The sequence below is a fragment of the Myotis daubentonii genome, chromosome 1 (genome assembly GCF_963259705.1).
Source record: "Myotis daubentonii chromosome 1, mMyoDau2.1, whole genome shotgun sequence".
Taxonomy (NCBI): Eukaryota; Metazoa; Chordata; class Mammalia; order Chiroptera; family Vespertilionidae; genus Myotis; species Myotis daubentonii.
Window position 1 is genome coordinate 232,001,544 of NC_081840.1, and position 24,986 is coordinate 232,026,529.

General features: G+C 66.3%; 1 protein-coding gene across 1 annotated transcript; it reads left to right on the top strand.

The window, feature by feature from the left end:
- Nucleotides 1-2,789: 2,789 nt before the first annotated feature.
- Nucleotides 2,790-24,986, top strand: HTRA3 (HtrA serine peptidase 3). The gene is made up of 9 exons (XM_059676615.1): nt 2,790-3,386; nt 13,747-13,846; nt 15,658-15,880; nt 16,161-16,355; nt 17,028-17,060; nt 18,205-18,319; nt 21,009-21,057; nt 22,886-22,981; nt 24,092-24,986. Exons 1-9 carry the CDS (start codon nt 3,002-3,004, stop codon nt 24,255-24,257), a joined length of 1,362 nt encoding a protein of 453 aa, XP_059532598.1. The 5' UTR covers nt 2,790-3,001; the 3' UTR covers nt 24,258-24,986.

A 24,986-nucleotide genomic window follows, 5' to 3' on the forward strand; every position in this document is an offset into this window, starting at 1 on the left:
CACTTGCCTCTTTCCTCCTTTGTATCTTGTTTGCGAAGAGCCTGGCAGGGTGCGCGGGGGCCACAATGGAGTGGACGTAAACAAGGCAGTGATCCCCTGCAGGCCTGGAGCGGCCCCCCAGCGTCGGCGGGAGAACGGGCTGTGGTAGCAGGACCCACATTCCCTGTGCGTCCGGGTCCCGACGGGAAGAGTCTCACCTTCCTTAGCGCATCGCCTGGGCGCACGCCAGGCTCCAAGGACCCTCACCCGCAGGAAGCGGGGCTCTGGGCGAGACGCTTGTCCAGGGAAAGGGGGTCCGTGGCAGGAGGGGGAGCCCCTGAGGGTGCCCTGGTTTGCTGACCAGAGGCAGGAAGGAGTGGGAGCAGCAGGGGGCGCCGCTGCCTCTGTGTCCCCACAGCTGCCTGAATCTGGAACCTGATTCCCTTTAAGTGCACAGAGCGCCCGGGGCCTCCGCCAGCCCTGCTCTGCAGCCTCTGGGGCCCAGCCTCCGTGTCCGGGAGAACCAAGGCGACCCCAGGGGCCTGTAGGGAAGGCAGCTACTGTGTCTCCTTTCTCTCGGGGCCTCAGTTTCCCCATCTGCACAAGAAACAAGTACCCCCTTTGCAAGGCAGTGGGAAAGGTCAAACCGGGTGACCGTGGCGGGCAGCGTGGCCTGGAGGGAAGAGCGGGGACTGGACTGGCGGGAAGGCCCGGGTCTGAGCCCTGCCTGCCCCCTGCAGGCCTTCACCTGCAGAGCCTTCTACTAAGGGTCATGACGCCCACCACCCAGGGCTGTGAATATGGTCAGATAACACCGAGCACAGAGCAGCCTCGGGCGGGCAGCAGCCGTGCTGTCACCCTAAACCGCAGAGGGGTGCAAGCTCGCTCTCAGCAAGGCCGGCCTGGCCTCTCTGAGACTCAGCTTCCCCATCTAGGGGAGACAGGCTTAGAAGAAATGTGAGCTCCTGACCCTTCCCAGGTCTCCTCTTTTCTGTGCACCGAGAGGGGCGGGGGCAGGCCCGCAAAAGCACTGCCCTGAGCGACAGGCGTCTTGCCACACCCTGTACTTCTCAAGGGGCTGCTCTGGGTCATGAGCCCCCCGGGACGTCCTGGACCTGCGGGCCAGTCCCTCTGCTCTAAAGGCCTGGGCCTGCCCTCCAGGTCCGCACGCCCGTCCTCTCCCCTGACGGACGCCCAGCTCCTGGTCCGCACGCCCGTCCTCTCCCCTGACGGACGCCCAGCTCCTGGTCCGCACGCCCGTCCTCTCCCCTGATGGATGCCCAGCTCCTGGTCCGCATGCCCGTCCTCTCCCCGATGGACGCCCAGCTCCTGGTCCGCACGCCCGTCCTCTCCCCTGACGGACGCCCAGCTCCTGGTCCGCACGCCCGTCCTCTCCCCTGATGGATGCCCAGCTCCAGGTCCGCACGCCCGTCCTCTCCCCGATGGACGCCCAGCTTCAGGTCCGCACGCCCGTCCTCTCCCCTGACGGACGCCCAGCTTCAGGTCCGCACGCCTGTCCTCTCCCCGATGGACGCCCAGCTCCTGGTCCGCACGCCCGTCCTCTCCCCGATGGACGCCCAGCTCCTGGTCCGCACGCCCGTCCTCTCCCCTGACGGACGCCCAGCTCCTGGTCCGCACGCCCGTCCTCTCCCCTGACGGACGTCCTCTCGCTGAATGAATGAGTGCTCGCTCTGCTTTGCTTTTGTGCCTGGAGCCTTGGAGCAGGTGGTGGCCGGCTCTGGTTTGTCCTCCACCAGCTCCCAGGCCCCTCACCACATATCCAAACCCCACTCACCTTCAAAAGGGGTTCCTGCCCTCTCCTCCGACCCCACAGCCCTCATCACAGTGGCTTCACTTCCTGTCCCAGGCTCTGGGCCCCTGGGGCAGGGGCGGGGCCTGAAGTGCCCTCGGAGACTGCGGTTAATAAGGTAAGGAGCAGCTTCCATTTCCTGCAGACTGTGTGCCAAGCATCAGGCGCCTGCACACACTGCACCCACCATCTGCTCCCTGGGGTCCCCCAGCACTCCTGTGAGATGCATGGAGACGGAAACCGAGGCAGAGCTGTGGGCCCTGGCAGACCTAGCCCGTGCCCGGGAGGGCCATCCTCCAGGCTCTAAAGATCTAGGCATTGCCAGCCGGCGTGGCTCCATGGTTGAGTATCAGCCTATGAACCAGGAGGTCACAGTTCTATTCCCAGTCAGGGCACAGCCTGGTTTGTGGGCTCCATCCCCAGTAGGGGGCGTGCAGGAGGCAGCCGGTCAAGCTTCTCTCTCGCCATTGATGTTTCTCTCTAGTCTAGCCCCCTCTCCCTTCCTCTCTGAAATCCATAAAAATGTATTGAAAAGAAAAAAGTCCCAGCGTCTGGGCAGAAGGCAGGCCTTCCTGAGGGCTTGTTCCTGATGGAGGTGGGGCGGGGGCGCGGAGGGACATCCATACAGCCATTGTCCAGGCCTGTGCTGGGGGGGGGGGGGGCAGGAGGAGAAGGGTGAGGGACAGGAGACAGGCTGCGGAGGAAGGGGAGCAGCTCAGGCCGCTGGACCCCTGGACAGGGACGCGTCCAGTGCAGGGACTCGAGGGGCGCCTGAGACCTGCTCCGCCTCCCCATGGCTCCCCCTCCAGGTCACCAGCGTGTCCATCGCGGGGGCTCCCAGACCAGGCCCAGTTCTGAGCTGCTGGGTGGGTCCAGGCCTGGAAGGCAGGGCGGGGGCCAGTTGGGGCGGGGGCGGGGGCGGGGCCGGGGCGGCGGGGAGGCCGGGCCGCCCCTTCCAGCGGGGGCGGGGCCGGGCTTCGCCTTTAAATGCGGTCGGGCCCTCTGCCCGAGGACGGCCAGCCCAGGGGGAGCCAAGGCAGCCGGCGCCTCTTCTGTCCTCCAGCCCCGGTCATGCCCCTGCGGTCCCTGCACCCGCCCGCCTGAGCTGAGCCGCCGGCGCATGTGACTGCGCGCCCGTCCCTGGCCCCTCCGCAGGCGCCCGGCCCCAGCGCGGCCTCAGAGTCCCCGCGGGTCCCGGCCGGCCCCTTCGCCATGCAGGCGCGGGCGCTGCTCCTGGCCGTGCTGGCTGCGCTGGCGCAGGCCCGGGAGCCCCCGGCGGCGCCCTGCCCCGCGCGCTGCGACGTGTCCCGGTGCCCGAGCCCCCGCTGCCCGGGCGGCTACGTGCCCGACCTCTGCAACTGCTGCCTGGTGTGCGCCGCCAGCGAGGGCGAGCCGTGCGGCCGCCCCCTCGACGCGCCGTGCGGGGAGAGCCTGGAGTGCGCGCGCGGCGTGTGTCGCTGCCGCTGGGCGCACGCCGTGTGTGGCACCGACGGGCACACCTACGCCAACGTGTGCGCGCTGCAGGCGGCCAGCCGGCGGGCGCTGCAGCTCTCCGGGTCGCCCGTGCGCCAGCTGCAGAAGGGGGCCTGCCCCTTGGGTAAGTGCGCGGGCCGGGGCAGGCCGGTGGGGGAGGGGACGCGGAGGCTTCTCCTGGGGAAACTGAGGCTCGGAGCCTCAAGGTCCGCAACCCCTGGGCACAGCTGGCAGGTGGCAATCATCTAGCCAGCCCTCCGCTGGGGAAACTGAGGCCCAGAGGGGTCACTGCAGCCTCCGAGGTCCATTTCCGCGGCTGCGCGACCCTGCTCTGCGGGGGCGGGGAGGGGGGGAAGCCATCTCTCCTGGCCTCCGGTCCCAGGCTGGGTGCCTGGAGCAACATGCAGTGTTTTCTTTCCTTTTCGCTGCCGCGCGTGGGGTCCCGCTGCGTGGGGCTCCCTGGGAGAGGCCGCCTGGGATTCCTCAGTCCTTGGAGCCCTGGAGCCTGACCTGGGGTTGGCCCTGGGCTGCTGCTGCTGCTTTCTTTAAATCCTCACCCGAGGATATTTTTCTATTGACTTTGGAAGAGAGGGAAAGACGGAGAAACATCGATGTGAGGGAAACACATCGATTGCCTGCCGCACGCCCGCGCCCCAACCAGGGCCTGGGCCAGGCGGGAGCTGGCAACCAAGGGATGTGCCCTCCACCAGAATCAAACCCGGGACCCTCCGGTCCACAGGCTGACGCTCTATCCACGGAGCCAAACTGGCTCGGGCCTAGGTTGATTCTTGCCACCCGGGTTGCCCCTCGGCAGGGGAGAAGAGGCTAGAAAACCCCGCCGTCCCCTTATCGGCGTAGCCCCGCGAGGGAAGGCGGGCTCCGGCGCTGGGTTGGCAGGGCTTCGCAGACCCTGTGTTGTTAGTGAGCAACACGTGAGGTTCATGGACCAGGCCCGTGTGGCCTCAGCAGGAGACCCCCAGGGCACCGCTGCCGGGGTGCTGGGAGCCTTCAGAGATGGGGACTTCTCAGCTGAGGGTGCCCCCCAGGCAGCCGGACGGAGAGGCCGCCTGGATGAGGGGCTGCTGGGAACCTGCTCAGGGAGGCTGGCTGTGCGAGGACACATGGGGAGGCCACACAGCTCTGAGCAGCCGGGGATGTGTGTGTACTTGCGGGCACATTTGCTGTGTGTGCCCATGCGTGTGACACCAGGCTGGGCAGGCTGGCGGGGACCGGACGACCCAGGGCCACAGCATCGTGCATAGACTTCACCCTGCAGACCGGCTTCCCGGGCCTGGTGTTCTGAGAGTTAGTGTCCGCGGCCCAGAAGCGTGGGAACATGAACACTGGACTCCGCCAGGGGTTCTGAGAAAGCCTGCAGTAAGAGCGTGCACACACACGTGCAATGCACACACACATGTGCACACACACATGTGCGCACACACAGGAATGACAAAGCCCAGCGTTTTCCAAGAGAATTGCACAGAGCACTCTCCTTCCCGGGTGGGATCCAGGCTCTCCGGGCACGCTGGGGTTCCGGGCAGCCCAGCCTGGGAAGCACCAGCTGGCACTTACTGATTATGGGGGAGACTCACTGTGGGGCCCTGAGGGAAGTGAGGGCGATGCCTCAGACTTGGGCTTAGCCGGTGCCCAGGTCGGGGTGAGAGCGTGGTGCCCGGGTGTCTGGAGGTGGATGCTGTCATGTAATGGGTGCTCGCTGCACCCTCGGGCGGCCGGTCCGCTCTGGGGCTGGGTACTGGCACCCCCCTCCCCGCAGGCTCCACTGCTGGGTCTGAGGTGGAGGGCTCCGGGCGGGCGCCCGCCCATGCGGCTTGGTTGTGTGCGTGGGGCCCCTCCTACCCTCGCCCCCCGAGTGGACACTATTAGATTAGACTCCAGGGCCGGGCAGGCGGGCAGGGCGCAGGCGGCCCAGGCATTTTGAAAGCCTCACTCTTGACGGGCTGGGTCTGCCTGTGTGAGGTCCCTGCTCTGTGTGCGGCCGCCCTGGGCGGCGACAAGGGTCCCTCCATGAGGCACCCTGTCTGTGCCCCCGAGACACTGAGAGCACGGGAAGACGCACGGAGGGTGGGGAGAGGGGACCCGCCTGATGACCACAGACAGGCCCCAGGTGGCTCAGCGGGGACATCCCGGCAGAGGCATCCTGGGGTGCCTCTTACTCAGCAACGGCCTCTGAGCAGCTCCTTGGCCGCAGCTCCCTCGTCTGTAGCGGAGGTGCCGGCAGCACGTGCGCGGGAATTCTCCCATCAGCAGGCCGCACCCACCCGCTGTTTCCTCCGCAGTCGGGGTGCCTCCGGGCCGAGCTGAGGAGGTGACTGGGCGCCCCAGGTAAAGGATGGGGAGGCGGAGAGGGACAGCAGCAGCGCGGAGGCAGGTGGGGTGGCTGGGCCGGAGGAGAGGGAGGCGAGGCCTCGCTGCAGGAGGGCGGCTCGCAGGTCTGGGGCGGACACTCAGTCTCGCAGGGCCACGCTCGCACCATCCGGCCTGTGAGTCCCGCTGCGGCCAGGCCTCGGCCGGCGCTGTCTCATTTGCTCTGAACCTGGCCCTGCGTGCACCACAGACGGGCCCAGGGAGGAGGGGCAGGGCCAGCGACTCGTCTGAGGTCAGTCGGCCAGGAAGTGCCCGAGCCAGGTCTGGCCTCTAGTCTGACGGGCTTTGAAAGCCACAGTCTCCGGGTCCCAGGCTTTCATCTGCAGCTGGGGAGCAGCGGGGGCCCCGAGGCCTGGAGTCAGGGTCAGCCCTGGGTCTGGGGCAGTGTCCCTGCTGCCCTCCGAGGGCCCAGCCAGAGTGGGTAAGGCTGTGCCCATCCCCAGCTTTCCCGCACAGAAGTCGTGCCATCCTCACCCGGTCCCAGTCCCGCTGTCTCTTCTGAGCTGAGCCCTGTGCCTCAGCTGGCCGTGTCCTGGGCCGCGAGGACCACCTGGGAAGTTTAGGTCGGAAGCCTGTCACCTTCGACCCTCCACTTCTTATTACCCAACACTTACCCTGACCCACGAGTGCCCGTGCCCTCTGGCCCTCCCACCCCGAACGCCTTCTCTTCCTCTGTGCTCCAGCCAGACTGGTCTTCCCTTGCCCATGCTGGGCCCGCTGCCCCAAATCCTGTTCCCTCACCTTCGTGTGGCCTAGACGGCCCACCAGCCCTGAGCTGCCTTCCCTGAGCACCTTGCCCAGGCAGCCCCTTCCTTAGCCTCAGCAGTGCACCCTGGGGTCCCCCCTAGACGCTCACACCGCCTTTTGACCCGATGCTCTCAGTCCATCTGCACCAGGCTCTGAGCCTCACAGGGCGGGGGTGTGGTCTGTTTCTTCCCTGGCGGGCTGGGCCCAGAGCCTGGTGCACAGTAGGTGCTGTGAGTCACCACTTGACGTGTGCATCTCCTCCGATCCTCCCTGTCCTCGCGTGCCCCCAGGGGTGGGGCTCACCACCTTTCTGGGAGGCGATTCAGCTACATGGTGTGCGCACAGACCTCTCTAATGGGACCACGAACTCAGAGATGAGGGGTCCGGAGGGTCTGCCCAGCACAGAGGCCTCCCTCCCCCCAGAGCCCTGTAAGGCTCGCCGCCTCTGCCCGGCTGCAGACCGCAGGCCTCTGAGCGCAGGGAATGCAGAATCCGGAGCCCCGGGCGGCGTATGTGGCATCTAATAATCAGCTTTTATTGTGCAACCCTAGCAGGTTCCCACTGCGGCTCCCAGCGCTATTTATTTAAGAGCTTTGTTGGCGTTTGATTTTTAATCCTCTTAGCAAATCAGGCAAGATGACGCCTCCTCCACCCCCAATCCTCCCCGTGACGCCTTCCCCGCGCCCTCCTCCCACGGACAGCAGAGCTGAGCTGCAGCGTCTGCCCTTGCTGGGCGGCCGGCGCCAAGGCCACTGGGAGCCAGGAGCGCAGCCAGAGGGGAGCTTGAGGCCCGGGGCTGGGCAGCTGGCTCCAGCCAGAGCTCGGCCTGAAGCTCCCTTACCCTCTGCCTTCCTTGGCTCCCATTGCCCTCAGAACCAAGCCGACTTCTGAGCGGCTGCAGGCGTGGTGCGGCCTGGCCTCTGCCTCCTGCCCACCGGCACCACCCCTGGCAGGGCCCCTGGGAATCCCCAGTCCCGCCTGAGGGACAGATGAAGAGGTGCAGAACCCAGCGAAGGGTGATCAGGGAGGGCTTCTGGAGGAGGTGGCACAAAGGGCCTGTGCAGAGGAGCATGGCAGGAAGTGCTGAGCGAAGGCGGGTGCAGATGGAGGAGCCACAGGGTGGCCCATCTTTTGGGCCGGGTGGGGGCCGAGGAAGGTTTATGGGTAACAGGTGTGTATAGGGGGTACGGGGACCCAGCCAGTGTCCTGGGTGCGGGAGGTGATGAGGCCTGGTGAGAGCTGGGGCGGGGGGTGGGCAGAAGCAGTAGGAGGTCAGGACTGATGGGGGCTGGAGGTTGGGGGCAGTGCCAGGGCAGGGGTTGGGGGACCCTGGGAGGAGCTGATTAGAGAGGCAAGATGATGAGTTCTGGTGAGGTTCTGGGGGGGCCCCCGGCGCGGAGGGTGTCCGTGGGGGGCTGGGCTCTGTGTCGATAGCCTGGTCGGCGCGTGGCTGTCTGTGGTCAGTGGTCATGCACTGTGTGTGTGTCATTCGGAGGGTATGGCTCATCGCCTCGCCAGCCTGGGGGACCCTCCATGACCTGTGCCGCCCCTGCAGCCCCACCCCATCCACCCCGCCCAAAGCCAGGTCCCTGTCCTTTCCTCCAAGTTCATGTGTGAGGGGCCTGGGGGAGACCCCAGCTTCTTGGGGATGAACAGAGCTGCCCACACGGCCACACCGAGCATCAGGCTGGGTGAGCAGGAGCCGGAGTGCGCCTAGCTCGACCCTGGAGTGAACCCCAGGTGCAGGGCAGGGGCGCAGGTGGGGGAGCAGTGCCCACCTGCCCTTCTGTATGCTTAGCCCCCGTGGCTCGCTATGGGCAGGGCCAGCGCTGGGACCCAGTGCTGTTCCCCACGCCAGCTGCGCAGGGATGGGTCCCAGCTCCCCCACTTCCCACGGCAAGACCCTGCCCATCCCCTAAGCTCTCTCACCTCGGTTTTCTCATCTGTGAAATGGGAGAGCAGTGGTCTCTGTCACTGGCTCATTGGACAGTGACGGCGGCCAGGAGCTAAGGGTGCTTTGCACGGAGTGAAGGCTAATCGGTGTCAGTGGCACAGACCTAAGTATTGACAGATGGAGGCTTCTGGCGAACACGGGGTTTGTGAGCGTGAGGAGGGGGGGGGGGGCCGGAAGGAGCAGGCGTGTTGGCGGGGCAGGGGCTCCATGTGCCCGAGGGCGTCTCACGGACCTCGCCCAGGGAGTCAGGCAGGGAGGGCTTCCTGCAGGAGGAGGGCAGGGCGGACCCTCCTGGGCGCCTGCGGCTCCGTGGCCCCTGTGGCGTCCTGGAGTCCTCCCTGGTCTGCGGGGCTGGGCGGGCAGATGAACTTGGATTAGGCACAAACGAGCCGCCTCCGCGGGGTTGGCTGCGGCCCCAAAGGAATTCAGAGGCGAGGAGCCAGGCTGGCCCCACGCCCAGGACAGCGGGTTGAGCTCCCCGGGGCCGGGCAGTCAGTTGCATTGGCTGAGGACTCCCGCCGACTGGAGGAAGAGCCTGGGGCAGGGGTCAGGGGCCTGGCTGTGGGCCGTGGGCGGGCCTCACGGCTCCTGACCTCGCTGAGCCTTTTCCTCGCCCGGAGAGGAGCTAAGGACTCCTGCCTGGCAGATCGCTGTGAGAAGTCACTGCCATCATCAGGGCCGCAGCCCAGCGTGGTGGGCGTGGCCCGGGCAGAGGGGGGGCCTGGCTGCAGCCCCGCCCTGGGTCCCGGGACAGGAACCTGGGCCCCCTCCGGAGCTGCAGCTGCGTGGGATCCGAGCCACTGTCCTTGCCGGGGAGAAGGCTCACTGGGGACAGGGAAGTTTGCAGGAGAAAGAAAAACACGGGGACTGTCTGGGAACCAATTAGCCCGGGGGCAGCTCCTGGGGCTTCAAAGCTGCCTTTCCTGGGGGGGAGGGGGCGGGGAGTGGGTGCTGGGGCCATGGAGGGGCCTGGGCCGCTGGCCTGTCCCTGGAGAACACCTGTGCACCCCCTGCTCCTTCACCGTCACTCATTCTCCTGCTGCTCACGGCTGTGGGTCAGGGGCGCCCAGGCCGCAGGGCACAGACCCAGAGGAGAGAGACGTCCCTGAGCTGCTGCGTCAGGGTGGGCTCCCTGGAGGAGGTGTGTTGTCCTGGGCCTGGAGGGCGGAGGGGAGGGCAAAGGCGGGGACAGGTGGGAGCACACGTGCCCGGGGACGCAGAGGGCCACAGCGCGGAGAGGGACGGGAGGCGCGGCTGCCGCTCCGAATGGGGCCTGGACACAGGTGTCGTCCGCTCCACGGGCCGTGGTCGGCATTGCGGACAGAGGGGACAGCCCGGGGCCTCCTGGTCATCCCCTGCCCCGGACACAGCTGGCCACCGGGTGACGGGAGTCTCTGGTCGCCAGGGACGGGGCAGGGACCTCGACTGGCCCCTCGTGCTGGGGGCCGCTGGGTCCTCCTCGGGGATGGTCCGGGGCTGGCAGTGCCCGGCCGGCGCTGCGGGTGAAGTGGGCCTGCGGGCTGCCTGGGCCTCGGTTTCCCCTGCTGTCCCCGGGCCATCCTGACGTCCGTGCGGCCCCGAGCCCCCCCGAAGCCGGCAGGGACAGGCAGGTGGCGTCCAGCCCGGCTCTCGCTCCCTCCCCTCCCCGCTGCCCTTCCTCCCCCGGGAGGCACCTCAGGACACGGCCTGATGGCTTTCTGTGTCAGGTTCCTCCAGACTGGACCGCCCGAGGCCTGTGGATTCGTTTATTTTTGAGGAAAAAAATGCTAACAGCTGAGTCTGGCGGAGCGGGCTGTTGACTTCAGAACGCTGGCTCGAGGACGGGCGGGGGCGGGGTTGTCCAGACCCCCGAGTAAACAAGCAGCCTGCTCCCAGCCAGCCCGGCCCACGGTTTTCATGTGGAAAGGGGCGGTGGGAACCCAGTCCTCCCTCCCACTGATTCACGGGGTGACTCACCCCTGCGGGGAGGAAGGGGAGGAACCAGGCCCTGCCCGCCCCCCAGCACCCCCCCCCCTCGGCTTAAAGGGACAGGGCCTGGCAGAGCCCCTGTCACCAACCGGCTGGCCGAGGAGCCCCGAAGAGGTGCTCCAGGCCTGGGGTCGGGGAGGGCTCCGGCGCCGAGGTCCCCACCCCGCGCCCATCCGTCTCCACCCCCAGCCTCCGTTTCCCGGGACGGGAACTGGCCATGATGCTGTGCAAGGCCTGGCTAGTGGGCTGACCGTGGTTCTCGTGGTGTTTGCAGCCCTACTGTGTGCTGGGCCCGAGGGGGTCAAGAGGAACATGCCCCCCCCCCCCCGCCCCTCTCTCTCCTCCCCGCTCCTTCCTTCCCATCTTTCTGAAGTGTTTCCAGAGGCTTCCATGGGCCCTGCCTGTGCTGCTTACTCGCTGCCTGTGGGGAGAACCAGACTTGTCTCTGTCCAGAGGAGCGTGTTGGTGACTCCCTGGAGCTCCTGCAGCCCCACAGTGCCCGGCCTGCCCGCCAGCTGGGAACAGGGTGCCACAGTGCCCGGCCTGCTCTGTTTGCGCCCCAGCCCAGCCCCGGCCTCCGCCAGGCCCTCCTCTCCGCTTCCCTACTTTGCGGGTATATCTGCGTATGTTTGCCCCTGGTAGATCCTTCGGAAAGTCCATGAAAGACAAGCTCCCTCGTAACTGCCTTCCCCCGAAAACCCACGTGCACTACTTTGCTGTGTGGCCCGCGGCCTTTCCCTCGGGCAGTGCGAGGGCCACCTTTGTGAAGTCGCTGCAGGTACCACTGAGCCGCCCTGCTTTAAGTGCTCTCTGGAGGGGCCACACTGAAGGAACAGCATTTGGCTGAGGCCGCCGTGCCACCTGGTTCTCAGGGCACCGGGTCAGGACCTCAGCCGCTGGTACAGCGTGCGGACTCCCTGGACCCGAGGGACCCGGCGGGGGAGTGTGTGTGTGTGTCGGGGGGCGGGATAGACGTGCCTAAGGGGCTCCCGGCCCGGGCGGTGGAGCCGCTGAGCCCAGGACCAGGCCACGTGATCGTGTGCCGTTGTTTGATGAGACATTTCATCGTCTTGTGCTGTTCACACGGGGCCGGGGCAGAGGCAGCCACACCCATTACCTTTGTGCGAGAGGCTGGGTCTGCGCGCACTGTTCCCCGGCCTGCGCTGTTCCAGGCCTGGGCCGGGCGCACCCCGGCTTCCCTCGGCTCCGTCACTAGCCACGCTGCGGAGCGTGGCTGGCCGAGGCCTGTAGCAGCGCAGGGCGCACGGAAGGCGTTCAGCATGAAGGGCTGCATACACGGCACACGAGCGCCACCCTGGGTGAGGCGTGTGTGGGAGCCCCACGCGGGGCACTCCGGACGGGGAGAAGTCTGCGGAGGGCTGCCTGGAGGAGGTGGGTTTGAGCAGTGCCCGGGACAAGCTGGGGCCGCCTGTTTGGGGAGAAGTGGGGCATGGTCCTTGCACTGGGGGCAGAATGGTGGGTGATGGAGCAGAAACTCCAGCAAGGGGCCCAACCAGTGACACAGGTGGGAGGGGTGACCCCGGCCCCCCACCAGCACAGCTCAGTGGGCTGAGCCTCGGGCTGGGATAAGGCAGCCCCGGGGTACGCTGGGAGAGCTGCAGACCCCACCACGCCTCCCGCGCCAGCCGGGTTTGAGGTCCTCCAGGGCCCGGGCGTGGGGACCGCCTGGTGGGGACCGTCTTGGGGGAGACAGAGCCTGGACAGGCAGCGGGTTCAGGGCTGGTTCCCGTCCTGCCTGGAGGCTGGAGCCTGAATCCGGTCCCAGGGCCCCGGGCAGTGGTGAGAGCTGGGCCGGGGGCAGGCAGCGTCGCCTTCAGTGGTGCCGGGAGGATTAGCGATCCTCCGTGGAAGCACCCTCTGAGACCTAGGTTGCTGGGAGCACAGAGCCCTGGCCCCGAGTGGGCCCTGTTCCTGGGCTGGCCGTTACCATGGCCTCTGAGCCTCAGACCCGCCCCACCCGGGGCCTGGCCTCTAGGCAGAGGGCTCCTGGGCACCGTGGCCCCTGGCTGCCCACCGTTGGCTCATGGAGGAGCCGGCAGTGGCTGGCAATGCGCCCCACCTCCTAGCCAGGTTCCAGCCACCTGGACAGGCGGCCTTTGATTCAGGCCGACCGCAGCGGGCCAGACCCTCTGTGGCCAGTGCCCGCGGCTGCTGGAGACAGACATCGAGGGATGAGGGGGGGCCCTCCTCACCACCCCGGACCCCAGGACTGAGGCCAGCTCTCCTCCAGGCTCTGTGTCCCAGATCAGACGTAACGGGCAGGGGGGCCTCGGGGACCCTAGGGAAGGGAGCCAGCTTCCCCCCTCACTAGATGTGCGCCGTCCTCTCGCAGAGCCTCAGTGTCCCCACTTTGAAAACGGGCCGTCCCTGCTGTCCCTGAGCAGCTGGGACATTAGTGGGGACGTGGGGAGGGACCGCGTTTCCCGCAGACGGTATTTATGGCTCCGCTGCAGGCTGCCTGCTCCCTGCTCTCCCTGCTGCGCTCACTTCCCCTCCTGCCCTCTGCCTCCCCGCGCTCGGTCGCTCCCAGAGGTCATCAGGGCTGATCCACATGAGGCTCTGCGAGCCGGGCCCCCTTTGCTCACCATCAGGGTGGCAGGGCGTGGTGGCGTCGCCCCCCCCACTCCCCCCCCAGAGCGTGGTGCCGCCTAGCCAAGCCGGGGTGTGTGGAGCTCAATGCCCAGTGCTCCTTCCGGGCCAGGGCCAGCGAGAGCAGTGCTGGGCCGCTCGGGTTCCAGAGGGCGCCGGTCCTGGCAGACCCGGCACATGCCTGAGCAGGGGACGAGGCCTGGGCCTTGCCTCCAGCTGTGGTCCCAGAGGCAGCAGCCCCCTCTGCTGAGGCAGCAGAAATCTGAGCGGGGGAAGGATCCAGGGGAGTGTGTGAACCTCCTGGCAAGTCCGGCGGCGGTGCGGCCAAGTGAACTGCAGATGGAGGCCAGGAGGGGCCCACAGTGTGGTGACCAGGGACAGCTCTGGCGGGAGGACCCTTACCCAGTCAGGTTGGCGACGGGACAGTGCCGCAAAGGGAGGGACGGTGTCCTTGTGCCAGGGCATTGCTGTATATGGCAGACCAGTGGTCCCACGGGGACAGCCCAGGCCCAGCCTGAGTGGCACACCACGGCTGTGCAGCCCAGAGCAAGTGTCCCAACCTCTCTGAGCCTCCCGGCCGCCTGGCAGCACCTGGGGAGGTGATGTGAGGAAGCGCAGCATTAACACTTCTTGGGGTGAGCGAGTGCCCTTCCCTGTGTCTGGGCCACTGCGCTGCGGAGTGTCCTGAAGGGCTCTGAACCCATTGGGGGGTCCCCGTTGGGGGGTCCCCAGTGGAGCGTCCCCCTCCCCACCCACCCGGGGCAGGCCCTGGGCGGAGTGTGGGCCTCACTAACGCACCGTGTTCTTCCTGCCAGTGTAGGTCTCCACCAGCTGACCAGCCCGCGGTACAAGTTCAACTTCATCGCCGACGTGGTGGAGCAGATCGCGCCGGCCGTGGTGCACATCGAGCTCTTCCTGAGGTGTGTGACCCCCCCACCCCCTCCCCGCACCCCCCCTCCTGGGTCCCAAGCTGGCCTCCACTCTAGCCCTGGGGCAGTAGCGGCCCGAGTGGGCTTGGGGTCAGGTGACCTCACCCGACTCCTGGCTGTCCTGCGCCCTTGGGAGGGACGTCCCCCTGGGACTCGGATCCCCTCTCCGGGGGAACGGACGGCAGCCCCCCACCTCGCAGAGCTGCAGGCGCCAGGCCGGGGCACAGCGGGCGGGCTGTGGTTCTTTCTTTCACTCACGCGGCCTGTTTTCTGGAGCAGCTCCTACGGGTTTATATCTCAGAGAAGCCATTTGTAAAGCCTAGAGTAGTGGTTCTCAACCTTCTGGCCCTTTAACTACAGCTCCTCATGTGGTGACCCAACCATAAAATGATTTTCGTTGCTACTTCATCACTGTCATGCTGCTACTGTGATGAATCGTCATGTAAATATCTGAAATGCAGGATGGTCTTAGGTGACCCCCGTGAAAGGGCCGTTTGACCCCCAAAGGGGTCGCGACCCGCAGGTTGAGAACCGCTGGCCCAGAGAAAGGATCACCACAATCCCGGCCCCGGCACAGGGCCCCGCTCGCTGTGCACCATGCTTGCCCAGTGGGAGCCCTGGTCACTGGGGGCCACTGCCCATCTCTGGGGGCAGGGACGGGGCTCTGTGGGGCCAGCGGACAACAGGCGGCAGCCCAGCGCCGTGGGAAGAGCAGGGCTGGGCACCTCCTGTGGGCTGGGCTTGCCTGCTCTTCTCAGCCAGCCTGTGCGGCCCCTCAGAGAGAGAGCCAGGCCCAGGCCCCCTCACGGCCTGCACCCGAGGCCCTTCCGCTCTCGCCCACGCATCTTCCCACGACCCCGGGGTGGGCTGTCCCGGCCGTTTCCTGCTGTGGGAGCCGAGCCCGCACACCCCGGCCTCCAGCCGCTGTGACTCAGGTCGGCCCTCAGGCCGGCCCGGCCCCCGGCCGCACTCTGACCCCTCCCTGCCCTCTCCGATGTGTCATTGAGGAAGTGACCACTGGACGCGCTCAGTGGCACTGGAGCTGAGTGCCCGGCCCTGCAGGTGGCTCGGGCTGTGCCCCAGGCGCCGAGCCAGCGCGTGGCTGACGGCAGCCCGGCCCGCAGGCGGCGAGGACAGCGAGGCTGTGGAGGCCACTGAGCGGAGCCTGCCGCCCGCCGGTGGGGCCTCTGGGCAGCTGGCCGGCGGCAGGGGCCGGAGGCGGCGGGAGCAGGTCCCCACCGCAGTGCGTGCCCTTGCTTCGCAGTCAGAGGCCAGGAAACGCCTTCCCGGTGTCCCCGCCGGTGAGCGTCCCCGCGGCAGGCACGTTAGTGCTTCTTCCTCTGCCCACAGCAGCCCTGCCTGAGGGCCCACCTACCTCCTGGTGCTGTAGGCCCCGGGCCCACCGCTGAGCAGAACAGGGGTTACCCCGACTCCTGGGTGGGGGACCGGGGCTCAGGGAGGCTCAGCGACCCGCCCTCCGGCAGGGAGTGGGCTGGGCTGGCGGTTAGGATCCGGGTCTGTCTGGCTCGCGTCCGGCTGTCTGCGCAGCGAGCGTGCCGCCATCACAGGTCTGACACTATGGCCTTGTGTCTCACTCGCAATTGCAAGCCGGGGATGAGGTCCCTCCGTGGCTGTCCCGTGGGTGAGACCCAGGGCCACGGCCGGTCAGTGGCAGAGCCAGGATTTGGACTTGGGCGTGGGGGACCCCAACTCAAGTTCTCTCCCCCACGCTGGCTGGGCCGTCACCGGGGCCGACCCTGCATCCAGGCCCCGAGCCCTGACCCCGCGCATCTGCCCCGCAGACACCCGCTGTTCGGCCGCAACGTGCCCCTGTCCAGCGGCTCCGGCTTCCTCATGTCCGAGGCCGGCCTGATCGTCACCAACGCGCACGTGGTGTCCAGCACCAACGCCGTCTCAGGCCGGCAGCAGCTCAAGGTGCAGCTGCAGAACGGCGACACCTACGAGGCCACCATCAAAGACATCGACAAGAAGTCGGACATCGCCACCATCAAGATCCACCCCAAAGTGAGTGGCGTGGGGGTGGCAGAGCGGCGGTGGGGGGAGGGAGGGACCTGTGACCAACCAATGGGCTCGATGGCCTCTGTGCGCCCCCCTCCCGGTGAGCCCTGGGAGGCCGGCGGTCACGGGGGGTGAGCCTCGGCTCCGTGGGTGCCGCCTGGGTCAGCTGGAGGCCCGCCCGGCCTTAGTCTGGCCTCAGTCTTCACGCCGCTTCTGGGGGCCCGGCCGTGTCCCGAGCCGGCCTGCGCCGCTAGCCTCCCTCCGTGTCGCCCCCCTCGCCCCCCAGAAAAAGCTCCCGGCGCTGCAGCTGGGCCACTCGGCAGACCTGCGTCCCGGCGAGTTCGTGGTGGCCATCGGCAGCCCCTTCGCCCTGCAGAACACCGTGACCACAGGCATCGTCAGCACGGCCCAGCGGGACGGCAAGGAGCTGGGCCTGCGGGACTCGGACATGGACTACATCCAGACGGACGCCATCATCAACGTGAGTCCTGTGCGGCCTTCGTGGGCTCGCCCTTCCCCAGAGCCCCCCCCCCACCCCTCACGTCCACCGGCTAGAAAATCCCGTGGTGCCGGTCTGCCCGGGGTCCGTGGCCCCTGCCCCGCCGGGGGACAGCCCTTCAGGGCACAGAGGCACAGCCACGCCCCTGAGTTATCTTTGCCCAAACTGCACCCCCAGGCCAGCATGTCTTCATTCTTAGGAGTATAAGGGTGGCACCTTTGCACCCACGAAGCACGTTGCCCCACGCCCCAGCGCCCGCCCCTCTGGGTCTGCCGTGGTTCAGGCCATCTGCTGGAAATGTTAGTTTCTGTCGCGGCTCCTCGAGGTCCCAGGATGAGACTCGTGTCCCATCCCGTGGCCGCCCCGTGCTGCCCAGCCCCCGAGTGGCGGAGACATGGAAGCGAGCGTGGCGCGAGCCTGGACGTTTGTGCGGAGAGCACTGCCCGGGCCAGACCCGGCCATCGGACGGCCGTCCGCTTGGCCTCTGTGGGCCTCAGGCTTCTTATCTGTGAAATGGGGACGTGGCGAGGCCTGTCCTGCTGCTGGGGATACACTGGCTCCGTCTGTGCTGTTAGTGTGAGAGCTGACGGCAGTGCCTCAGGGGCGCTGGGTCGGGGCTCGGGGCTCGGCTAACGTTGCGCCTCTCCCCTGCAGTACGGGAACTCCGGGGGACCCCTGGTGAACCTGGTAAGTGTCCCCCAGGACCAGAGGGCGGGCTGCTGGTTCACTGGAGCTCCGCTCACAGGAGGGGGCACGTCTCGAGACAGGGATGAGGGTCAGGAACGCAGCTGGGCTGGAGGCCAGGAGGACGTGACCCAGAGCCCCTGCCGCCCTGAGCCCCCGCGACCCCAGGAATGCGGGAGGCTGTCCAGGAGCAAGAGGGCCCAGGAGCAGCCCAGGCAGGGGTGCCCATCAAGGACCTGGGGCAGGAGACAAGGCTGGGCCAGTCATCCGTTGCACCTCCCTGTCCTCGAGTTTACGTGCAAGATGAGGGGTGTCCTCATTCCCTCTCCCTCCTCCCAGGTCCCCTCCCCCAGGTCTGTGCTGGGCCCCACAGTCAGGCTCATTCCCACCTGGGTGAGACTTCAGGATAAACCAGGAAGCTCAGTCCATAGCTCCTGGGCCCTGGGAATTGTCAGGTGTCGGGGGGGGGGGGGAGGGTCCCCACTGTGGGGGGAGGGTCCCCACATGGTCACTCCCAAGTGCACGTGAGGGGCAGGGAGCGAGCTCTGGACGGACACCGGGCAGGGAGGGCTTCCTGGAGGAGGGGGCCCTGACCTGGCGGTGGAGGCTGAGGTCGGGTGGATGGGGACATGCAGGAGAAAGGAATTCAGGGAGCGGCACAGCCCAGGCCGGTGGGGTCCCAGCCTGTGGGGGTCAGGACGGGGTCAGGGTGAGAGGCCGGCTCCAAAGGGAGGGAGGAGGGAGTGGGGGTGCTACAGAGCTTCCCTGGCCCCCCTCTCCCCCACCCTGTTTCCAGAGGAAGGGGGAGAGGAGGACCTGGTCCCCCAGTCCTTGTCACACCCTCTTTCAGCCTCAGCCCCTCAGAACCCTGCCTGGGGGGCCCAGGGTCAGTGGGCGCTGCTTCCAAAGGGCAGCTAGCACGCTCCCGCGAGGGCGAAGGGCAGATGTGGAGGAAATGGTGGGAGAGTAGAGGGCCCCTGACCCAGATGTGAGCCCCAGGGCACCTCCAGGACAGCCTCTGGGCCCCAGGGACTCCTCTGGCAGGAGGACGGCCAGGGCGGCTCTGGGGCCGGACACAATGCTTTGCATTGAGGGCAGCAGCTTCTTGGGCCCTAGAGTGATCGCCCTCTGCTCTCCCCACACCCAGGACGGTGAGGTCATTGGCATCAACACACTCAAGGTCGCAGCTGGCATCTCCTTCGCCATCCCCTCGGACCGCATCGCGCGCTTCCTCACCGAGTTCCAGGACAAGCACGTCAAAGGTAGAGCCCCCAGCGCTGGCGGGGCCGGACGCTGGGCCTCCAGGGGCAGCTGCCCTCCGTGCTGGGTGCCCCCGCTCACTCCCGACCGGCCCCGAGGTCCTGAGCCTCAGCCTCTCTCAGATCATCCTCCCCCTCCTCACTTCATGGCCATGTGCACTCCCCACCCCTCCAGACCAGCTGGGGACCTCTGACCCACCTCCCGCCTCCAACTACCTGTGTCTGAGCTGCTCCGTAACTGTCAGAACCTGGTCCGTCCTTCCTTCCACCCACCCACCCATCCACCCACCCACCCACCCATCCATCCTTCCATCTTCCATCCATCCACCCACCCACCTACCCACCCATCCACCCATCCATCCATCTACCCACCCACCCATCTATCCTTCCATCCATCCACCCACCCATCCATCCATCTATCCATCCACCCACCCATCCATCCATCCATCCACCCACCCACCCATCTATCCTTCCATCCATCCACCCACCCATCCATCCATCTATCCATCCACCCATCCATCCATCCACCTATCCATACACCCTTCCATCCATCATCCATCTATTATCCATCCATCCATCCATCTACCCACATATCCATCCATCATCCATCCATCCATCTACCTATTCATCCATCTATCCACCCATCCATCCATCTACCTATTCATCCATCTATCCATCCATCCATCCATCCATCCATCTATTGATCCATCCATCTACCTATTCATCCATCCATCCATCCATCCATCATCCACCTATCTATCCATCCACCCATCCATCCATCCATCCATCCATCCATCCATCATCCATCCATCCATCCATCTATCCATCCATCTATTGATCCATCCATCTACCTATTCATCCATCCATCCATCCATCCATCCACCCATCCATCATCCACCTATCTATCCATCCACCCATCCATCCATCCATCCATTGAGCCATTCATCCATCCACCCATCCATCCATCCACCCATCCATCCATCCACCCATCCATCCATCCACCCATCCATCCATCCACCCATCCATCCATCCACCCATCCATCCATCCACCCATCCATCCATCTACCTATTCACCCATCCATCCACCCATCCATCCATCCATCCATTGAGCCATTCATCCATCCACCCATCCATCCATCCACCCATCCATCCATCCACCCATCCATCCATCCACCCATCCATCCATCCACCCATCCATCCATCCACCCATCCATCCATCCACCCATCCATCCATCCACCCATCCATCCATCTACCTATTCACCCATCCACCCACCCTTCCCACCATCTATCTGCCCGTCCCTGAGTACTTCTTTCTGCCCTTGGCCATGCAGACTGTCAGGTAGGGTAACCTGTACTCCAGGAGAGTGGAGCCCAAGCCCCTGATCCTTGGAAGTCATCCTCCTCCCACCCTCCATCTCCTCACCCCCATCCCACAGGGACGTCCAGCCCACCCTGCCCACTTACGGGTGGCCAGGGGCATCCATCTGGGAGAGGCCTCGATAGGCACCGGTGACTCTCCCCAGGGAGCACATGCTAATCGCCTCCCTAAAGCCAGAGGTCACAGCCGCCGTCCAGAGGAGGGTCCTACTGCTGCTCTCAGACCTCCTGGTGGCCACCTCCCACTTTCCTTCTCAGCCCAAGTACACATCTCCCTCTCGCCACTTCGTCCCTATGCCCACTCCTGGCCAACCTGGCCTACACCTGCCCCAGCCCCGGTCCGCACACCTTCACGCTGCTTCCCTGTCTCCTCCCAGCCCTCTCACCAGTGCTCTGAGAGCAGGGGCTTCCGCATGCTTGCCCCTCCCCCACCCCTCGGCCACCCAGCACCCAGAGCCCGTACAGCCCAGGCCAGTGCCCTGAGGACTGGCCACAGGAAGTCCTGCTGTTGAGGACTCCTGGCTCCTCCGTGTCCCTTGGGTGAAGATAGCCCAGAGGCAGGGCAGGGCCGAGCTGGAGGCTGCTATTGGTGACAGGGGCCGTCTATCTAGCCGCCCGAGCCCTCTCCCCCTGGGCCGCTCCGAAGCTCGGAACCGGACCTTTCTCTGCTGGTGGAGCCTTCCCTGAGCCGTTGCCTCCTGCCCCCGGGGAGCCTTTGGCCTGGGCCCCCTCCCTGGAGCTGCACTTCGCAGAGGGGGCTGGGGGGCGACTGTTGGGGGTTTGATGGGTTCGTTGACTCTAGTTGGTTTGGGGAGGGCTGTCATTGTGGCAACACTGCATCGTCCGCCCCGTGAACACAGACTGGCCCCATGGCTTCTCTGGCCGTGGTCTCGGCTGTGGTCTCGGCCGTGGTCTCCCTCCGTGGTCTCTAGTTCTCCACGTGCGGGCCTTACCGAGTGTTCGTCAGCTTGAGTCCTAGATACTTCACGTGTTTGAGGCTCTCATCAGGGGTACATTCTTTCAGATTTCAATTTCTGATCGTTACTAGAACCACAGTAAGACTGCTGCTGTGTGTGGGCCTTAAGAGACCCGGCACCCTGATGATTCGCTGATGTGGGGGCGTGGTGCCTGCAGGTGCAGGGGCGTGAGGCCACCAGACGGCCCGGACTGCTCCCAGCCTCAGGAGTAGCTCAGAGGAGGGGGGGGGCACGGGGCGGGGCTGGCGGGCAGGATGGCACAGCCCGCTGCTCCTGTGGGGGCTTCTGCCCCCTGGCCCCCTCCTCCTGAGGGTCTCACGGAGCCGCCCTGTTTCAGACTGGAAGAAGCGCTTCATCGGCATTCGGATGAGGACCATCACGCCCAGGTGAGTGTCCTGGCGATGCTCCCCCGCTGCGTCCCTCGTGGCCCCAGCCCCGCCAGGTCAGGCGGGCCAGCTGCAGGTGCCCCGGGGCCCACCCCTCAGGCGCTGGGCGTTGCTCAGGCCAGGCCCTCTGCCGGCAGCGCTTCTCCCCTTTGCCTGAGAGACTCCCTCGGACTTGACTTCCCTCGGTGCCCCTCCTCCAGGAAGCCTCCGGGTTTAGGCTCCGGTGGCTGCCGTAGCAGAGTCCCACACGCTTGGCTAAAAATGGCAGGACGTCCGTGTTCTCTCTGTCCTGAGAGCCGCAAGTCCACACCCAAGGTGTGGGCAGGCCCGCGCTCCCTGCGGGCTCGGCGGCTCTTGGTGTCCTTGGGGTGTAGCCGCGTCCCTTCGATCCCCGCCTCTGATGTCCGTGGCTGTCTCCTCTCCTGTGCGTCTTTTTCCAAATACCTTCCTTCTCTCACAAAAGCACCAGCGCCCGTCAGGGCCCACCCTAGTCAGGAAGCTCTCACCTGGAGCGCCTCAGCCAGTCGCACCCACAGAGTCCCAGGCAGGGGCTGTGGGTGCCCGTGAGCGTCAGGGAGATGGCGCCCTCCACAGGCGGAAGGCGTGGGGGAGGCGCCTCCTCGCAGGTGCATGGCCGCTTCCCTCCCCGGTGGCGTTGTCCGTGGTGTTGGAACAGCCCATTTGTGCCCCCCTCCTTGGGGGTGAGCTCCTTGGGGGTGAGGGCTGTGTCCGCTCATCCCTCTGCCCCGCCCCAGGACGGGTCTGCAGCCCAGCGGGTGCCTGGGGATGCCCAGTGAGCACGATGAAGGAGGGAGTGGGGAGCGGGGAGACGGGAAGGAAGGGAGCCAGGAGGGAGGGGAGGGTTGGAGAAGGAGGTCACTGAGGCGGGGCTCTGGGGAGCGCGAAGCCTGTTCTGCCGCCTGCACCCCCCCTCCCCACGGCCCCTCGGAACTCTCTTCCTGCGTCCGCAGCTGTGCGTCCAGGGCCCAAGTCTGAGGGCAGCCCGTAACCAGACCAATGTACCTGTTACGTGTGCTCCTCCTCCATGCACCCCCCCCCCATCCCACCACGCGTCCGTCCTCTGCCTCTCCGTGCCATGGCCCCTCCATCCCTCCTTCCATCCACCCATGTGCACATTCCTCCTTCCTGCCTTCTGTTCATCTATCCCTCCATCTTTTTTTTAAAAAAAATAGATTTTTACTGATTTCAGAGAGGAAGAGGAAGGGAGAGAGAGAGAAGCATCAATGATGAGAGAGAATCATGGATCGGCTGCCTCCTGCACGCCCCCTATTGGGGATCGAGCCCACAACCTGGGCGTGTGCCCTAACAAGGAATCAAACCGTGACCTCCTGGTTCATAGGTTGATGCTCAACCACTGAGCCACACCAGCCAGGCTATCTCTCCATTTTTCATCCATCTATCCGTCTATCACACCACCTGCCTGCTCTTCTGTGTATTCCGCCCTTCACCCATTGTCCTTCCTTCCTTCCTTCCTTCCTACCTTCCTTCCTTCCTTCCTACCTTCCTTCCTTCCTACCTTCCTTTCTCTCCTCCCCCCCTCCTCTATCCACCACCCTCCTCTCTCCACATTTCTAATCACCCCCCTTCCCTGGGGTTTCTCTTGAGGAGCCGTGTGGAGTGAGTGGGGACACGGACAAGAGCCAGTGGCCGGCAGAGCGGTGGTGGCAGGCGTGGGCGGTGTGGGCCCAGCAGAGGCCCGCCGGCCGGGCTGAGGGGAGGCTCAGGCTGGGGGAGGCTCAGGCTGGGGGAGGCTCAGGCTGGGGGAGCCTCAGGCTGGGGGAGCCTCACAGCGGGACTGTCCTTGCAGTTTGGTGGAGGAGCTAAAGGCCAACAACCCGGACTTCCCGGAGGTCAGCCGCGGGATCTACGTGCAAGAGGTGGCTCCCAACTCCCCGTCTCAGAGGTAGGCTGCCCCGGGAAGCGGGGAGGCTGGCTGGGCACGTGGGGCCGGGCTGGCCCTGCTTCACCAGCCTGGGACTTCCCCGGAAGACATGATGGGGAAGGGGGGGGGGGGGGGGCTCTGGCCTGGCCTGTGAGCCAGGGGCAGGTGGAGAGCGAGTTTCCCTCAGAGCCCCGACCATGCCCGTCCAGGGCTGAGTGTCCCCTGGCCTTGGGCCGGAGCACCTCCCTGAGCCTGACTCTCCGGCGCCGTGGCTGGCCTAGGTTTTCTGTTTTCCCGTCTGCAAAATGGGCGTGTCTCAGCCTACTGCCCCCCGCCCTCCCCCAGAGACCTGTCACATCGAGTACTAGGTGAAGGTTGACTGTTGCGACAGCCTGAGCTGAGGCAGCTGCATGCTGAGAAGCCCCGCCCTCCCTGGGCGGAGGTCTCCATAGCACGCGGGCCGGCTGCGGGATGGCTGGCGCCCAGCTGTCATCTGGGAGCTGGAGACAGTCCACCCGGTGCTCCGGGGCTGCTCTGAGCTGGGCGTTCCACACGCATCATCTCAGCTCCTCCTCACGGCAGCCCGGGAGGTGCCGCAGACTGCGCCTACCCATTTCTCAGATGGGGAGACTGAGGCTTAGAGACGTTACCCTGCAAGTCACACAGCCGGCACGTGTGGGCCTTGGTGGTTCAGGCCAGACACCTGACCACTGCCCCGCCCTGCCCGCCCACCTCCGGGCGGCGGGGAAGGTCGCAGCGAGCTGAGTGCAGAAGGCAGGCCAGCCCGGCCAGCCCTGCCTCTGTGCCAACATCTCAGTAACTGTGACAGCCCCGGGGTCAACCCCCTGGACTCGCTGTCACTGCAGAGCGCGCTTCCCTGCAGGACGCAGATGTAGACACCAGGCTCTGAGGGGCAGAGCCCTGGCCCGGGCGCCCCGCCTGGTCCGCCCTTGGGATCGGGGAGGAATAGACATTTGCATCCTGGTGTGTGAGCCTGGCGGCGGGGGCACTCACCTTCCCGGCGGAAATGGCTGTGCTGTTAGCCCTCCTGCGCCCGGGGCGGGGGGGGCGGGGAGGGGGCAGGCTACCAGGGAGGCACGCTGACCGCGTCCGTGTCTCTTCTGTCCGCAGAGGAGGCATCCAGGATGGCGACATCATCGTCAAGGTGAACGGGCGGCCCCTGGCGGACTCGAGCGAGCTGCAGGAGGCCGTGCTGACCGAGTCGCCCCTGCTGCTGGAGGTGCGGCGGGGCAACGACGACCTCCTGTTCAGCATCGCCCCCGAGGTGGTCCTGTGAGGCGGCACCGGAGCCACTGCCTCGCGGGTCAGGACAGGACGAAGGACCGCGGTCGGTCCTCAGCACAGCCGGCACCGCTCCGGCCGTCCAGGGACAGAGCCAAGGGCTGGGCTGGGCCAGGCCCGAACCCCAGCCTCAGGGGGGCTCCTCCTGCTCCCGGTGCCCACAGGGCAGCCGCTGCCCCTCGGACAAGCGTCCCAGTCCTCGGTGTGTGATTCCAATGCCGGGCAGACGCCTTTAGCCCCCGGAGGCCCACCCCCACCGCCCTGCCTCTGCACCTCATACCTCTGTCTGAGCGGCCCCCGCTCCCCCCCACCGCCCCCCACGCTCACCTCAGGGCTCGGCTGCCAAGCCCCCGGCCCCCACGTCGAGTAAGCAGGACTGTCTGCCCCGCCAGCCTGGCGTCCCTTCAGGACGAGCCTGGCCTGGAGTGGGCACCGCAGGGACGTCCCCTGGCTGCCCGGTGAGCCCTGTGGCTGGCGTGAGGTCCCCTCCCCTGGCGGGAGAGAGGCTGGCAGGGGGAGCTGGAACCTCGTGGGGCGGGGGCGGTGCTGCAGGACCGAGCACTGAGCTGTCCTGTGGCGCCATGGGCCCCAGATCCCCCCGGAGCAGCAGGAGGCACCGCCCGCCAGCGGGAGCCGCGACCCGGGACCTGTGAGCTTTGCTGTAGTCGCCCACGTCGCTTGCCTTGTGTTTCTCTACTGTAAGGAATTAAAGTTTACAAGCACA

Excerpts from the sequence above, each read along its gene's own strand:
- HTRA3 (XM_059676615.1), top strand. The coding sequence starts at position 3,002 with ATGCAGGCGCGGGCGCTGCTCCTGGCCGTGCTGGCTGCGCTGGCGCAG. Across the intron at positions 16,356-17,027 it reads AGACGGACGCCATCATCAAC|TACGGGAACTCCGGGGGACC; the intron begins GTGAGTCCTGTG and ends TCTCCCCTGCAG. Across the intron at positions 21,058-22,885 it reads ATGAGGACCATCACGCCCAG|TTTGGTGGAGGAGCTAAAGG; the intron begins GTGAGTGTCCTG and ends CTGTCCTTGCAG.